Genomic DNA, 18,205 nt, shown 5'->3' with positions numbered 1-18,205 from the left:
TTATATCTTTTATTATTATACTTTTTTATAACCTAATATGCTTAACAATATGTGTACAAATTATTATTATCAGATGAATGGCACATACTGCATTTACCATTCTTCCAATATAAAAGCATTATTATTAGCTGTATGAGAATCTCTTGTTTGTACAAATTATCCAGAAAACAATCTCTTTATATTTTTTTATATTTTAATTCTTTCGTTTTTATTTTATTTTACATCTTATTTATTTCTTCCTTTTATTTTGTATATATTTTTATATTTTTTTTCGTATTTTATTCTTTATTTTTATATTTTTTGTATTTTATTCTTTTTTTTATATATTTTTTATTATTATTTTATTCCTATTTTATATCTTATTTTATTATACTTTATCATACTCTAACAATGACTTTTCCGTTAAGATTAAAAATTATTTACCATTCTTCCAATATAAAAGCGTTATTTCACACATGCTGTATGATAATCTCTTGTTTGTACAAATTATCCAGAAAACAATATCTTTATATTTTTATCATTTTTGTATCTTATTTTTATTTTTATACTTTTGTTTTTATTTTATTTTACATCTTATTTTTTTCCCTTTTTATTTTGTATATTTTTTTATATTTTTCCGTATTTTATTCTTTATTTTTATATTTTTTGTATTTTATTTTTTTTTTTTAATGTATTTTTTATTATTATTTTATTCCTATTTTATATCTTATTTTATTCTACTTTATCATACTCTAACAATGACTTTTCCGTTAAGAGTACAAATTATTTACCATTCTTCCAATATAAAAGCGTTATTTCACACATGCTGTATGATAATCTCTTGTTTGTACAAATTATCCAGAAAACAATATCTTTTATATTTTTTATAATTTTTGTATCTTATTTTTATTTTTATACTTTCGTTTTTATTTTATTTTACATCTTATTTATTTTTTCCTTTTATTTTGTATATTTTTGTATATTTTTCCGTATTTTATTCTTTATTTTTATATTTTTTGTATTTTATTCTTTTTTTTATATATATATTTTTTATTATTATTTTATTCCTATTTTATATCTTATTTTATTATACTTTTCATACTCTAACAATGACTTTTCCGTTAAGAGTACAAATTATTTACCATTCTTCCAATATAAAAGCGTTATTTCACGCTGTATGAGAATCTCTTGTTTGTACAAATTATCCAGAAAACAATGGGCCAGATTAAGGTACCTGCGCCGTTTACGTTACACCGCCGCAAGTTTTCAGCGTAAGTGCTTGATTCACAAAGCACTTGCCTGTAAACTTACAGCGGTGTAACGTAAAGGCGTCCGGCGCAAGCATGCCTAATTCAAATGGGGCGTGTACTATTTAAATTAGGCGCGTTCCCGCGCCGAACGTACTGCGCATGCTCTGTTTTGAAATTTCCCGCCGTGCTTTGCGCGAAATGACGTCGCCCCGACGTAATGTTTTGAACGGCGACGTGCGTTACGTCCTTTCGTATTCCCGGACGACTAACGCAAAAAAAAACACCACCTAAATAGCAGCCGTAACTTTGCGACGGGAAAAGCCGACTAGCGACGATGTAAGAGAATGCGACGAACGCGCGTACCTTTGTGGATCGCCGTAAACAGGTAATTTGCATACCCGACGCGGAAAACGACGCAAACTCCACCCAGCGGGCGCTGAAGTATTGCATCCTAAGATCCAAAGGCGTACGAAGCCGCACGCCTGTCGGATCTTAGCCAAATGCCGTTGCATCTTTGTTTGTGAATTCAAAATAAAGATACAACGCTGCAAATTTGAAAGTACGCCGGAGTATCAGCAGATACTCCGGCGTACTTCTTCTCTGAATATGGCCCAATATCTTTATATTTTTATAATTTTTTATATTTTAATACTTTCATTTTTATTTTATTCCTATTTTATATCTTATTTTATTCCTATTTTATATCTTATTTTATTCCTATTTTATATCTTATTTTATTATACTTTATCATACTCTTAACAATGACTTTTCCGTTAAGAGTACAAATTATTTACCATTCTTCCAATATAAAAGCGTTATTTCACACATGCTGTATGATAATCTCTTGTTTGTACAAATTATCCTGAAAACAATATCTTTATATTTTTATAATTTTTGCTTTTTATTTTTATACTTTCGTTTTTTTTATTTAACATCTTATTTTTTCCCCTTTTTATTTTGTATATTTTTTTTATATTTTTCCGTATTTTATTCTTTATTTTTATATTTTTTGTATTTTATGCTTTATATATATATATATATATATAATTATTATTATTATTTTATTTTTATACTCTTGTTTTTATTTTATTTTACATCTTATTTTTTTCCCTTTTTATTTTGTATATTTTTTTATATTTTTCCATATTTTATTCTTAATTTTTATATTTTATTATTTTTATATATTTTTTATTATTATTTTATTCCTATTTTATATCTTATTTTATTATACTTTATCATACTCTAACAATGACTTTTCCGTTAAGAGTACAAATCATTTACCATTCTTCCAATATAAAAGCGTTATTTCACACATGCTGTATGATAATCTCTTGTTTGTACAAATTATCCAGAAAACAATATCTTTTAAATTTTTATAATTTTTGTATCTTATTTTTATTTTTATACTTTCGTTTTTATTTTATTTTACATCTTATTTATTTCTTCCTTTTATTTTGTATATTTTTAATACGTCTTGACCCAACGTAAATTACATTTTTTTTTAACGGCGCATGCGCCGTCCGTGGGGGTACCCCAGTGCGCATGCTCGAAATTAACCCGCAACAAGCCAATGTTCTAAGACGTGAACGTCATTCTACGCAAAGCCCTATTCGCGAACGACTTACGCAAACGACTTAAAAAATTAAAATTTTGACGCGGGAACGACGGCCATACTTAACATTGAGCACGCCTCATATAGCAGCTTTAACTATACGCCGGAAAAAGCCGAACGCAAACGACGTAAAAAAATGCGCCGCCCGGACGTACATTCGTGGATCGCCGTATCTAGCTAATTTGCATACTCAACGCGGAATTCGACAGAAACGCCACCTAGCGGCCAGCGTAAATATACACCTACAATCCGACGGCGTCGGATCGATCCCTCATTCCGTCGTATCTTGTTTTGTGGGAACAAAACAAAGATACGACGCTGGAACTTTGAAATTACGCGACGTATCAATAGATACGCCGGCGTAATTTCTTTGTTGATCTGCCCCAATATCTTTATATTTTTTATAATTTTTGTATTTTATTTTTATACTTTTGTTTTTATTTTATTTTACATCTTATTTTTTTCCCTTTTTATTTTGTATATATTTTTATATTTTTTTTCGTATTTTATTCTTTATTTTTATATTTTTTGTATTTTATTTTTATACTTTCGTTTTTTTTTTAATTTAATTATTGATTTATTATTTTATTCCTATTTTATATCTTATTTTATTATACTTTATCATACTCTAACAATGACTTTTCCGTTAAGAGTACAAATTATTTACCATTCTTCCAATATAAAAGCGTTATTTCACGCATGCTGTATATGACAATCTCTTGTTTGTACAAATTATCCAGAAAACAATAAAAATTATGGGGGGAAAAAATTAATGCCCCCCCCCCCCCTCTTCTTTGACATCTTTCCATGCAATGGTGGCATTTGCAAAAAAAAAAATGTTTTTAAATAAATGACGCGCCGGCCGACAAGGGGTTAAACTCCTTGCTGGCAAGCGATTAAAATCTGCTGTGTAGCTGAGCCCTTCAGATCAGTTGGTGCAAGCTCCGGCTGACAGCAGCCTTGGCCGCCCAATCAGCAGCGGAGGAGGCGGGGCCAGGCGCTGTTTGGATTCAGCAGCTCAGCGAGATATTCTGAATGAAGGGCTTTTTTTTTTTTTTTTTCCCCTCATCCATGGAAGCTGGCAAGTCGAGCCTATGGGACTGAAGGGCATCGTTTAAAAGCAATTCACATTTTTTTTTGTTGTTGTTCTCCCTCGCTCGCAGGCGGCGGCCGCGGCTGCTCTTTCCGTCGCCAATTCAGAGCAGGATAGAGAAAGGCGAGAGAGAGAGCGAGGGTTCTGTGTAATTCAGGATGGATGAGGGATCAATTCTGCATGAACTGGTCTTGAATGAACATCCGGAGTCTCAGTAAGAGGTTCGCAAACAAAAAAAAAAAACCCTCAGCCAGGCGCACGGCTGACGCGACGCCGCGAGGGGAGAAAATCGAGGATACTATTCCCGCCGGATTAATACTTCTGCGTGCTCCAAAAAAAAAATACCAAAAAACAAAAAAAAAACGCCTTTTGGTCCCTCTTTTCCCCCTCCGAATCGCCCTCCGCGGCCCGCCCCAGGTTATTATGCCTCGCGTGTGAAGACGCCTCTAAGATATGACATCGAAGGATTCTTCGAACGAGCTCGCCACTCCCGATACCGAGGTCTACATCCGAACTTTCAAAGAGCACATGCACCTGGAGCTGGAGCTCCCCAGACATGCGGGCAAGAGGAGCACCACCTCGCCCAAAATCTCCCCCCGCAGCTCGCCAAGGAACTCCCCCTGCTTCTTCCGAAAGTTACTGGTCAACAAGAGCATCCGCCAGCGCCGGCGCTTTACTGTGGCACATACATGGTAAGCTGGGGGGGGGGTCAAAGTGGGGGGGGGGGGGTAGGGACAGGCTGGTGCGCACATACATGGAAAGCTGGGGGGTCAATGGTCAAAGTGGGGGGGGGGGTAGGGAAAGGCTGGTGCAAAGGCAAAGCTGTTGTTTTCCCACCAATCAGGTGTTTGGGTTCAATCGGGGATGCGGTTGTCACGGGCAACAGCTGAGCTTTTGGACCAATTTTCCATCTTTTTATATATGAATTCCATGTCCTGTAAATTGATACATATGGATCAAATATCGTTGGGCTTAACCCACCAATCGGGTGTTTGGGTTCAATCGGGGATGCGGTTGTCATGGGCAACAGCTGAGCTTTTGGACCAGTTTTCCCTCTTTTTATATATGAATTCCATTTCCTATAAATTGATAAGTATGGATTAAATATCATTAGGCTTAACCCACCAATCGGGTGTCCGGATTAAATAAGGGATGCGGTTGTCAACGGCAACAGTTCAGCTTTTGGACCAGTTTTCCCTCTTTTTTTATATATGAATTCCATGTCCTGTAAATTGATACATATGGATAAAATATCGTTGGGCTTAACCCACCAATCGGGTGTTCGGGTTCAATCGGGGATGCGGTTGTCGCCGGCAACAGCTGAGCTTTTGGACCAATTTTCCATCTTTTTATATATGAATTCCATGTCCTGTAAATTGATACGTATGGATAAAATATCGTTGGGCTTAACCCACCAATCAGGTGTCCGGATTAAATCAGGGATGCGGTTGTCAACGGCAACGGTTCAGCTTTTGGACCAGTTTTCCATCTTTTTATATGTGAATTCAATGTCCTGTAAATTGATACATATGGATAAAATATCGTTAGGCTTAACCCACCAATCGGGTGTTCGGATTAAATCAGGGATGCGGTTGTCGCCGGCAACAGCTGAGCTTTTGGACCAGTTTTCCATCTTTTTATATATGAATTCCATTTCCTATAAATTGATAAGTATGGATAAAATATCGTTGGGCTTAACCCACCAATCGGGTGTCCGGAATAGATCGGGGATGCGGTTGTCGCCGGCAACGGTTCAGCTTTTGGACTGATTTTATGTCCTTTTAATATATGAATTTAATGTCTTGTAAATTGATAAATACGGACGAAATGTTATTAGAATTGATTCACCAATCGGGTTCAGGGATGCAGTTGTCATGGACAACAGTTTGACTTTTGGACCATCTTCTATATATGACTTCAATGTCTTATAAATGGATACATAGGGATAAAATATTGTTAGGATGGTGAAAAAGAAAAGCTGTTGTCCATATCCACCAATCAGGTGCTTGGATTAAACTGATACATATGAATGAAAAATGGCTTTTGGACCCGTTTTCCCTCTTTTATATATGAATTTCGTGTCCTATAAATTGATACGTATGGGTTAAATATCGTTGGGCTTAACCCACCAATCAGGTGTCCGGATTAAATCAGGGATTCTGTTGTCGCCGGCAACAGCTCAGCTTTTGGACCAATTTTCTGTCCTTTAAATATGTCTTATAAATTGATACATATGGATAAAATATTATTAGAATTGATTCACCAATCAGGTGTTCAGAATAAATCAGGGATGCAGTTGCCATGGACAACGGTTACATTTTTGGACCAGTTTTCCATCTTTTATGTGTGAATTCTGTGTCTTTTAAATGGATAATTATGGACAAAATCTTATTAGGCTGGTGAAAAAGAAAAGCTGTTTTCTGTATCCACCAATCAGGTGTCTGGAATAAATCCATGATGCAGTTGCCATGGACAACCGTTCGACTTTTGGACCAGTTTTCCATCTTTCATATACGAATTCAGGGCCAGATTCACGAATAATTACGGCGGCGTAACGTATCCCCTTTACGTTACTCTGCCACAAGTTTTCGTCGTAAGTGCTTGATTCACAAAGCACTTGCGTGTAAACTTGCGGCGGCGTAGCATAAAGCCGTCCGGCGCAAGCCCGCCTAATTCAAATGGGGCGTGTTCCATTTAAATTAGGCTCGTTCCCGCGCCGAACATTCTGCGCATGCTCCGTTAGGAAATTTCCCGCCGTGCTTTGTGCGAAATTACGGTGCCCCGACGTGTTTTTTGAACGGCGACGTGCGTTACGTCCTTTCGTATTCCCGGACGTCTTACGCAAAAAAAAAAATTTGAAATTCGACGCGGGAACGACGGCCGTACTTTAACATGGCTGGTCTAAATCTAAGCCATGAAATAGCAGGCTTAAGTTTGCGACGGGAAAAACCGACTAGCGACGACGTAAGAGAATGCGACAAACGCCCGTACCTTCGTGGATCGCCGTAAACAGCTAATTTGCATACCCGACGCGGAAAACGACGCAAACTCCACTCAGCGGTCGCCAAAGTATTGCATCCTAAGATCCGAAGCCGTACGAAGCCGTACGCCTTCGGATCTTAGCCAAAAGCCGTTGTATCTTTGTTTGTGAATTACAAATAAAGATACGACGCGGCAAATTTGAAAGTACGCCGGAGAATCAGCAGATACGCCGGCGTACTTTTTCTGTGAATCTGGCCCTCAATGTCTTATAAAATTATTCATATGGACAAAATATTATTAGGAAGGTAAAAAGAAAAGCTGTTGTCCATATCCACCAATCAGGTGCTGGGATTAAATTAATACATATGGATGAAATATGATTAGAATTGATTGACCAATCGGGTGTTCAGATTAAATAAGGGATGCAATTGCCATGGACAACGTTTCGACTTTTGGACCCGTTTTCCGTCTTTCATATATGAATTCTGTGTCCTATAAATTGATACATATGGATTAAATATTGTTAGGCTTAACCCACCAATCAGGTGTCCGGATTAAATCAGGGATGCGGTTGTCGCCGGCAACAGTTCAGCTTTTGGACCAATTTTCTGTCCTTTAAATATGAATTCTGTGTCTTTTAAATGGATACATATGGACAAATTCTTATCAAGCTGGTGAAAAAGAAAAGCTGTTGTCTGTGTCCACCAATCAGGTGCTTGGATTAAATCCATGATGCAGTTACCATGGACGACGGTTTGGCTTTTGGACCAGTTTTCCATCTTTCATATATGAATTTAATATCGTATAAATTGATACGTATGGATAAAATATTATCAGGCTGGTCAAAAAAAAAAAAAAGCTGTTGTCCAAATCCACCAATCAGGTGCTTGGATGAAATCAGGGATGCGGTTGCTATGGACAACAGTTCGACTTTTGGACCAGTCTTCTTCATAGATGACTTCCATGTCTTATAAATTGATACATATGGAGGAAATATCATTAGGCTTAACCCACCAATCAGGTGCTGGGATTGAATCAGAGATGCAGTTGCCATGGACAACAGTTCCACTTTTGGACCAATGTTCTGTCATTTCTATATGAATTCCATGTCTTATAAATGGATACATACGGACAAAATATTATTAGGCTGGTGCAAAATCAAATCTGTTTCCTACATCCAGGGCCGCCATCAGGGGGGTACAGGCAGTACACCTGTAAGGGGTCCGGAGGTCCCCAGGGGCCCTGATGGCAACCCCCCTTTTTTTATTTTATTTAAAAAAAAAAGGGTTTCTTTAATTTTTTTTTCTTGGTTTTTATTAAAGGTCCCAGAGGTCCCCAGGTGGCAACCCCCTTTTTTTGTAAGGGGCCCAGAGGTCCCCAGGGGCCCTGATGGCAACCCCCCCTTTTTTTTTTTTATAAAAACATTTTCTTTAATTTTTTTTCTTGTTTTTTACTAAAGGGCCCAGAGGTCCCCAGGGGCCCGGATGGCAACCCCCTTTTTTTGTAAGGGGCCCTGATTGCAACCCCCCCCCCCCTTTTTTTTTTATTTTTTTATAAAAATGTTTTCTTTAATTTTTTTTCTTGTTTTTTATTAAAGGGCCCAGAGGTCCCCAGGGGCCTGGATGGCAACCCCCTTTTTTTGGTAAGGGGCCCATGGGCCCTGATGGCAACCCCCCCCCCTTTTTTTTTATAAAAATGTTTTCTTTAATTTATTTTCTTGTTTTTTATTAAAGGGCCCAGAGGTCCACAGGGGCCCAGAGATCCCTAGGGGCCCAGATGGCAACCCTTTTTTTTTAATACATTTGTTTTAATATATATTTTTTTATTTCTTTTTTTTTTTGTAAGGGGCCCAGAGGTCCCCAGGGCAACCCTTTTTTTTTTGTCAGCACCCAAAGCCCCACTGACCTCAATTCGCGGCGGCAGCAAACCCCCCCCCCCCCCCCGGCCCGCTGATTCTCTGCTCCAGGGGGCCCATGCCTGAAGCTGTGTAAGGGGCCCCATAATTCCTGATGGCGGCCCTGCCTACATCTCTTAATCAGCTGTTGGGATCGACTCAAGGACGTCAGTGGCCTTGGACAATGGTTCGACTTTTTGGACCAGTTTCCCGTCTTTGCTCCCATGTCATCAACTGATCCAAAATATTATTAGGCTTTACCCACCAATCAATACTTGGATTAAATCATGGGATGTGGTTGCCCTAAACAACGGTTCAACTTTTGGACCAGTATTCCTTACGTATGAATTCCACATCCTATGAATAGAGACATGGAGCACGCAATGTTATTAGCAGGCTTAATTCACAAAGCTTTACTAGAAGAAAAAAAAAAAAAGCAACATTGTTATAAACTGAAAAGCTACGATGCGTCTGCAATCAATAACATTGTGCGTTCAATAAATAACATTAGGCTCCATTCGCATGAGGATAAGGATATATATACCGTATTTAAAGTGACAGTTATTTTCAGTGTGACTCTTGCATAGTGCACATGGCTAAAATAAAATATCCTGATCCTCATGTAATAGTCTTGTGAATGGAGCCTAATGTTATTTATCAAACGCACAATGTTATTGATTGCAGACGCATCATATCATTTCAATTTGTAACAATGTTGTTATTTTCTTTTTTTTTTTTCCCTGGTAAATATTCTAATTTAAGATTGATCTCATGCAATTATTGTCTATTGCACTATTCTTAGGATAGGTTCAATCTATGCGCGTTGGGAATGTGCGCAAAATCCATGACACACGTAGAAATGCGTTGCACTTTTGGCAAACGCACAGGGGTGCCATTATTGTTAATGGCACTGCCAACGCACCTCTGCATGTTTTTTTGCGCTCACCAAGCTAAACCGCGCCGCAGCATGATGCCGTTTTGGAAGAGTCAGCGGCTTATTTTTCTGCGTTACCCGCTTGTAGGACAGGCCCTGTTGAAATCAATGGGTAGCGCGGCACACGGGAAACGTGCAGAAAGACGTGCGCGCTCAGTCGCACCTGTAGGTGTTTTGTGATCATCAGGGACTGACAACTCATGGGGCCCACGGGCAATAGGATATTATGGGGCCCCTGGGCAATAGGAGATTATGGGGCCCCCAGGCAATAGATTATGGGGCCACACAGTATATACAGTATGCATACACAGTATACACACACACACAATATACACACACAGTATACACACACTGAGAAAGTTCTGGAGAGGCGCCAGGTTGCAATTGCGACAAGAAATGGTGACCTGGCGCCCGCCGGTAATTGAGGCCGAAGCCGCGGCCTCAATTAACGGCCGTCGTGGGCCCGCCGCGATCGCGCGGAGGGGGAGGCGGGGGCGCACGGAGGCACAGGATCCTGTGCCTCCGTGCAAGTTGCATGTTTTGAGTTACAGAGGAGGTCTAGAGCTAGAATTATTGCTCTCGCTCTAACGATTGCGTAGATACCTCACATGTGTGGCTTGAATACCGCTTACATATGCGGGCGCTACTCACGTATGTGTTCGCTTCTGCGTGCAAGCTCGGCAGGACGGGGCGTGTTTTCTGGCTCCTAACTTTTTTAGCTGGCTCCTAGATTCCAAGCAAATTTGTCAAACCCTGCAGTAACCCATAGCAACCGATACGATCGCTCCAGCTGTTATTTCTCATTGGCTGTTATTTGAGATGATCATTTTATATTAATATAAGAATACCGTAAGCTGGCTGTATTTTTTTTACGACCACCAACTGCTCTACCGCAATTAAAATGTTTAGGCGGTCACGTAAAAAAAAAAAATACCGTTATCTCGCAAATGACATAAGCGCCAATTATCTGATTTATATTGCTTTGGCGAGGTTCAGTAGACCATCAACCAATTATTGCAGATTTAATGATGCTAATTAAGAAGCCTTTATATTAAATATATATATAAAAAAATGTTTTTTATGAAATATGCCTTTAGCAGCAAAAGATTTAGGGCCAGATTCAGAGAGATCGGCGCATCTTTAGATGGGCGTAGCGCAGGGATAAGCAATTAGCGGACCTCCAGCTGTTGCAAAACTACAAGTCCTATCATGCCTCTGCCTCTGGGTTCATTCTTGTGGCTGTCAGAGTCTTGCTATGCCTCATGGGAATTGTAGTTCTGCAACAGCTGGAGGTCCGCTAATTGCATATCCCTGGCGTAGCGCATCTCATATGCGCTACGCCGTCGTAACATTGAGAGGCAAGTACAGTATTCACAAAGCACTTGCTCCCATATGTACGCCGGCGTAACGTAAATGGGCCGGCGTAAGCCCGTGTAATTCAAAGTAGCAAGGCAGTGGGCGTGTTGTATTATAATTAACCGTGACCCCTTGTAAATGAAGGGCCGATCGAACGGCGCATGCGCGCACATGCTCAGAATCACGTCGCAAATACTCCCTAAGATACTTCGGCTCAATGCTTTCGACGTGAACGTAACCTACGCCCAGCCCCATTCACGTACGACTTACGCAAACGACGTAAAATACCACGCTGTTCCCGCGCCCATACCTTAACATGACTTACCCCTGCTTTACGAGGGGTAAATTTACGCCGGACGTACGCCTTACGTAAACGGCGTAGCTAAATGCGACGGGCGCAAGTACGTTCGTGAATCGGCGTATCTAGCTCATTTACATATTCGACGCGTAAATCTACGGAAGCGACCCCTAGCGGCCAGCGTAAATATGCACCCAAGATACGATGGCGTAAGGAGACTTACGTCGGTCGTATCTTGTCAAAATTCAAGCGTATCTGATTTTCTGAATAAGCGCATAGATACGACGGCGCACATTCGGACTTACGACGGCGTATCTGGAGATACGTCGTCGTAAGTCCTTTCTGAATCTGGGCCGTAGGAAATAGTTTCCTATGGACTTCTTGCTGGAGGGATGACCATGGACAGATGACAATGGATGACAATGGAGGGATGACATTGGACAGATGACATTGGATGACAATGGAGGGATGACAATGGACAGATGACATTGGATGACAATGGACAGGTGTGGAGGCCATGGCTCCTCTATGGGTTTTCGGAGGAGTCTGGAGATCAACAAATGTCAATATGTTTGCCGTGTGATTATCTGCCTGAGCCATATGCCGGCGACCACAGCCAGCAAAGCTTGCTTCGCGCTGATAGCGCCGCTGTTGATAAGCGAATGATGTGCTCAGCAGCATGCACAACGAGGAAGATCCTTTAGAAGAGGGACGTGCTCCTACCACCGCTTTCCCCCCCCCCCCCTGGTGGCATCTTGTGACCTTACATCAAGGTTAAAGGGGCGCCCGGAACTGACGAACCCCGGCGAGGGCGTCTGAACAAGCCTAGCCCAATCAGATTGCTCGATACAGCCACTTATGTGATTTTAAAATAGACTGACAGGGGCAGAGGGATGTGCGACGGGGGCTCTTCGGAGCATATAATGAGACTTGCAGGAAGCAGATAATTAGAGGCTGAAAATAACAATGCCGTCGCCGAGATTTAAGTCGTCGCTGAGCCAAGTGTAGTGGGAAAAGCAGGTTTATTCAGGAAAAAGAGCAACAGTGATGTGCCAAAAACTGAGAGCGGCCAATCAGGAACCAGCTCTGGTTAAGTGAAAATCTGATTGGTCGCTATGGATGGTGGCATGTTTACGTCTGCTTTGTTCTTATTACATAAGGCTGAAGGTCAAAGTGTTCTATGCTGTAGCTGATACTTGAAGGACAAACTGGAACACCAGTCCCACCTATCAGTATATGTTTATAGCCCATTAACTGCTTATTTGTTTCCCAAAATGTACATGATGCAGGGCTGTCTTAATGAGAGGGCACTGCCCAGGGGCCCCAGCTGCATGGAGGGGGCCCTGCACTTTCCCCAAAGCAGCTGGTCCTTGAGCCCACGCTGCCCTGAAAATTGGGGGCCCCCATGATGGCACTGAGAGAGATAGATGCCCAGGGGAGGCAGACGGCCACCTACCTACTACCTGCACTATCATCATTGTAGGGGCCCCAGAGCTTTACTTTGCCCAGGGGCCCATGATGCTATTTAGACATGATGATGACTTTTTAGGCATTCTGTATTTCTAGCCTTGCTCTGAGGAAGGGGGTGCGCCCCCGAAACACATTAGCAAGTACACCGTGTTCTGTGCATGTCCATGCACTGTGTTTATGGCCTTTTGTCAGTTGCATTTTGTGAGTGCCCACTTTTACACAAAAACGTCTTATTATTAAATGATCTCTGGTAATGCACTAGGTGTGCGTTCCTTCCATTTCTGTTTTTCTTGCATACTGTATTTCTCTACAAAGGTCCTAGAGCTAAAGCAGAGCAAATAACGAAAACATATGCTATGCCAGAGATTTGATGGAGGGGGGTCTCCTAATTCTTCCCATAGGGTGATTGTGTAACTGTCTCGTATCACCTGTTGTGAAAAGCATGTTATTTACAGAGCTCAATAGCTCAATCTATAATTTACATAGAAGTTCTCAATGTAAGCCATCTTGTGTTGTGTGTCTATAAATAACCCATAGTGCTCTGGGAATTCCTTGTCATGTAGTAAATGTTTTTGTAAGTTTATCTATCAATTACCATTTATTTATTATATATTTAGCTCTAGCCTTCTGTTTTCACCTATTTATGTCTCTCTATATCTATTATCTAACTATTATTTGTTATCTGTAGCTCTATAGCTCTCTCTCTCTCTCTCTCTTCTCCTCTCTTTTCTCTCTTGTCTCTCTTCTTGCTCCTCTCTTGTCTCTCTCTTCTCTTCTTCTCTTTGCTCTTCTTCTCTTCTCTCTCTCTTCTCTTCACTCTCGTCTCTTCTCTCTCTCTCCCTCTCTATCTTTATATATCTATCTATCTATCTATCTATCTATCTATCTATCTATCTATCTATCTATCTGTCTATATTTTATCATCTTTTTATCTAGCTTTACTTTTTACCTCTAGCCTTATATATTTCTGTCTCTCTATATCTATTATCTATAGCTCTCTCTCTCCTCTCTCTTTCTTCTCTCTCTTCTTGTTTCTCTTTTGTCTCTCTCTTCTCTCCACTCTCTCTTCTCTCCCTCTCTGTCTTTATCTATCTATCTATCTATCTATCTATCTATCTATCTATCTATCTATATTTTATCATATTTTTATCTAGCTTTACTTTTTACCTTTAGCCTTATATATTTCTGTCTCTCTATATCTATTATCTATATAGCTCTCTCTCCCCTCTCTCTCTTTCTTCTCTCTCTTCTCCTCTCTTTTCTCTCTTCTCTCTCTTCTTGTTTCTCTTTTGTCTCTCTCCACTCTCTCTTCTCTTCTTCTCTCCCTCTCTGTCTTTATCTATCTATCTATCTATCTATCTATCTATATTTTATTATCTTTTTATCTACCTTTACTTTTTACCTCTAGCTTTATATATTTATGTATTTTTCTGTTTCTATCTTCCTATCTCTAGCTTTCTAAATCCATTTCTATTATTTGCATGATCTATCTATCTATCTATCTATCTATCTATCTATCTATCTATCTATCTATCTATCTATCTATCTATCGTATCTATCTATTTCTAGCTTTCTATATATTTTTTTAAGTCTAGCTTTCTGTATCATTCTATCCTTCGCTCTATCCTTAATATATTATATAGTTATCAATCTCTCTCTCTTTCCACCTCTCTATTTTTAGAGCTTTGTACATCTATTTCTATCTATCTATCTTTATCACTATCATATCATCTTTTTATCCAGCTTTATCTTTCTATTCTAGCTTGATATATTTCTCTCTATCTCTGTTTTCCCCATCTCTAGCTTTCTAGATCTATGTCTCTAGCATTATCTGTCTATCTATCTATCTTTTTCTATCTATCTATCTATCTATCTATCTATCTATCTATCTATCTATCTATCTATCTATCTATCTATCTATCTATCTATCTATCTATCTATCTCTATAGATTTACATACATTATATTGTGAGATTGAAATAGAATGAAAAACTTCCAAAGCTGTATCATCAGAAAGGATGGAAGTCTATATTATCAGGCGCTTCCATCATCTGAATGTTTATTCTACAAGAATTCCCACAATGAATAATAACAGTATAAAGCAGAGCATTCGACTCTCTGTAATATACAGTATATGGTACATATCTGAACAATGTTGTGCTGGAGAAGATCTGTTTCGTCTGCACAGATGACAGCGGTGAGAGGCGTCACCCATTGAACCGCCTCGGCATTCTTCGCGTCTCGTTGCCCGCTGAGCGTATTCACAATGAGAAAATCTTGACAAGCCAAATAGAGAGCTGAGAGATCACAGCACGAGCCCCCGGATTATGTTTACTACACAAAGGATTATTATGACCACCTTTATTATGAGATCACCTGAAATAGACCCTGATATTATAAAGGGATAATTATAGTGCACTGCTCCAAAGTCAGGGTTCATGTTGCTCAGGCTTTTCAGAATGAGTTGGCCCTTTAAAGGGGTTGTAAAGGTTCGTTTTGTATTTTCTAAATAGGTTCCTTTAAGCTTGTGCATTGTTGGTTCACTTACCTTTTCCTTCCATTTCCCTTCTAAATGTTTTTTTTTCCTTTGTCTGAATTTCTCACTTCCTGTTCCTCCTCAGTAAGCTTGCCCCCATCATCCGAGCCGTTCTGGCTGGGGGTTAGTCAGCGTGCTCGACCCCTCCCTTGGGACTACTTTCCTGCAGGGAGATGCTGTGAAAGTGAAACTCCCAAATTGGTGGGCGCTGGTGAGGCTGCATTGATGAGCACTGGTGAGGCTGCATTTGATGGGCGCTGGTGAGGCTGCATTGATGAGCACTGGTGAGGCTGCATTTGATGAGCACTGGTGAGGCTGCATTTGATGAGCACTGGTGAGGCTGCATTTGATGAGCGCTGGTGAGGCTGCATTTGATGAGCACTGGTGAGGCTGCATTTGATGAGCACTGGTGAGGCTGCACTGGTGAGGCTGCATTTGATGGGCGCTGGTGAGGCTGTATTGATGAGCGCTGGTGAGGCTGCATTTGATGAGCGCTGGTGAGGCTGCATTTGATGAGCACTGGTGAGGCTGCATTTGATGAGCGCTGGTGAGGCTGCATTTGATGAGCACTGGTGAGGCTGCATTTGATGAGCGCTGGTGAGGCTGCATTTGATGAGCACTGGTGAGGCTGCACTGGTGAGGCTGCATTTGATGGGCGCTGGTTAGGCTGCATTTGATGGACGCTGGTGAGGCTGCATTGATGAGCACTGGTGAGGCTGCATTTGATGGGTACTGGTGAGGCTGCATTGATGAGCACTGGTGAGGCTGCATTGATGAGCACTGGTGAGGCTGCATTTGATGGGCGCTGGTGAGGCTGCATTTGATGGGCGCTGGTGAGGCTGCATTTGATGGGCGCTGGTGAGGCTGCATTTGATGGGCGCTGGTGAGGCTGCATTTGATGGGCGCTGGTGAGGCTGCATTTGATGGGCGCTGGTGAGGCTGCATTTGATGGGCACTGGTGAGGCTGCATTGATGAGCACAGGTGAGGCTGCATTTAATGGGCACTGGTGAAGCTGCATTTGATGGGCACTGGTGAGGCTGCATTTGATGGGCACTGGTGAGGCTGCATTTGATGGGCACTGGTGAGGCTGCATTTGATGGGCGCTGGTGAGGCTGCATTTGATGAGCGCTGGTGAGGCTGCATTTGATGGGCGCTGGTGAGGCTGCATTTGATGAGCGCTGGTGAGGCTGTATTGATGAGCGCTGGTGAGGCTGCATTGATGAGCGCTGGTGAGGCTGCATTTGATGAGCGCTGGTGAGGCTGCATTGATGAGCGCTGGTGAGGCTGCATTTGATGGGCGCTGGTGAGGCTGCATTTGATGGGCGCTGGTGAGGCTGCATTTGATGGGCGCTGGTGAGGCTGCATTTGATGGGCGCTGGTGAGGCTGCATTTGATGGGCGCTGGTGAGGCTGCATTTGATGGGCGCTGGTGAGGCTGCATTTGATGGGCGCTGGTGAGGCTGCATTTGATGGGCGCTGGTTTCCTGATTTTTGACGTGCATTTGGAACGCATGTCAAATGCAAGTCCGCAAAGCCCGTTGACTTTTGGCAGTTCAGAGGCTGCGTTTGACCTGCTTTGTGTTGCGTTGCATTTTTTTTTTGGACGCACAATGTCCCATTGAGGTGCATTTGAACTGCAGGCAATGCCAGTCGCAATCGCCCTTTTGCTGCATTTGCCAATCAAACCCATGCATTTGCATTTGAATAGCAAACGCTGCGTTTGAAAAGGAACGCCTGTCAGCATGAGCCCCGTATAGTGTTATTTCAAAGGACATAATGGAAGCATCACTTAGATAAAGGAAGCGGGCAGAGAATGGTGGAGACAGACGAGGAAGCTGGCTGACATATAGAGGACAGGAACATGGCACCTCCCACACATTCCGGCTCCCTGCTTCTTCCCAATGACCTGACATCACCAATCTCCGCCGGAGAGGAGCCTGGCTGTGCTTCGCACTTTCTGCTCTGCTGTTTATTGATTTTCCTTTTAATGTGCATTTCGCTGACATTTGTGAGAGCGTCAGAATCGCCTTCAGCCATAGCCATGGCCTCCGCGTCTACTGCGCATTTCTTATAATTGCTCTCCTGCAATTCTGATATGAAATTCTCTGGATTCCGTCATGTGTCAGGGCTGCGTTTGGCTGCAGGGGACTGGACTGTAATTATCTGCAGGGCCAGGGGCGTAACCACAGGTTATTGGGCCCCATAGCAAAATGTACTTGGCATCTGTGACAGTCCTGGCATTGATCTTGGCATAAAGTATAAGGATAGGTACCAGGAGAGCAGTCAGTGCACTACTAGGGACCAGTGTTGTAGATAGAAGGTGTCAGGGAATGGGGGGGGGGGGCAACAGCAGGGAATAACCTTTTTGACTTTTATATATACATGTGCATAGCTATTTGTCCTGTGAAGTGTGTATATTTATTCTGCAAATGGGGTGAAAACAAAATCCTGCCTTCATGTCGCACTTTCACCCAACCAGCAGTGGCGTATCTAGGGTATGGCAGCCATGGCAAGTGCCATGGGCGCCATATGAAGGGGGCACTGTTGAGTGGCTGGGCAGCAAGGCACTTACCAGGGCCTCAGGGTGCCTTCTTCCCTCCTCCCGAGCATAGGCAGGATCTCCTTTTCAGCACCTTTGCTAATGGACAATGGCAGAACTATCCCTTCTGCGTTCAGCCACAGCCCTCCCCTGTTCTCCCAGGCTCTCCCATTCCATCTGGTCGGATTGGCAGCGCACAAAGAAGAAGGAGGAACATCAGTTTCTCCCTCTCCTCTGTGAAAACTGAAGTGCTGAAGATTTCA

General features: G+C 41.6%; 1 protein-coding gene across 2 annotated transcripts in view; it reads left to right on the top strand.

Moving 5' to 3' along the window:
• PDE4B (phosphodiesterase 4B) overlaps positions 1–18,205 on the top strand; it is a 432,600-nt gene that overhangs the window by 50,910 nt on the left and 363,485 nt on the right. The window contains exon 1 of one of the 2 annotated variants that reach the window (XM_040360756.1): positions 3,960–4,626. The exons of the other annotated variant lie outside the window; for it this stretch is intronic. Coding sequence (XP_040216690.1) covers positions 4,388–4,626 — 239 coding nt within the window. The 5' untranslated portion in view covers positions 3,960–4,387. Of the gene's footprint in view, positions 1–3,959; positions 4,627–18,205 lie in introns of those variants that run through there. 2 annotated transcript variants of the gene reach the window in all.

The sequence above is a fragment of the Rana temporaria genome, chromosome 7 (assembly GCF_905171775.1).
Source record: "Rana temporaria chromosome 7, aRanTem1.1, whole genome shotgun sequence".
Lineage (NCBI taxonomy): Eukaryota > Metazoa > Chordata > Amphibia > Anura > Ranidae > Rana > Rana temporaria.
This window is presented reverse-complemented; position numbering and strand designations above follow the sequence as displayed.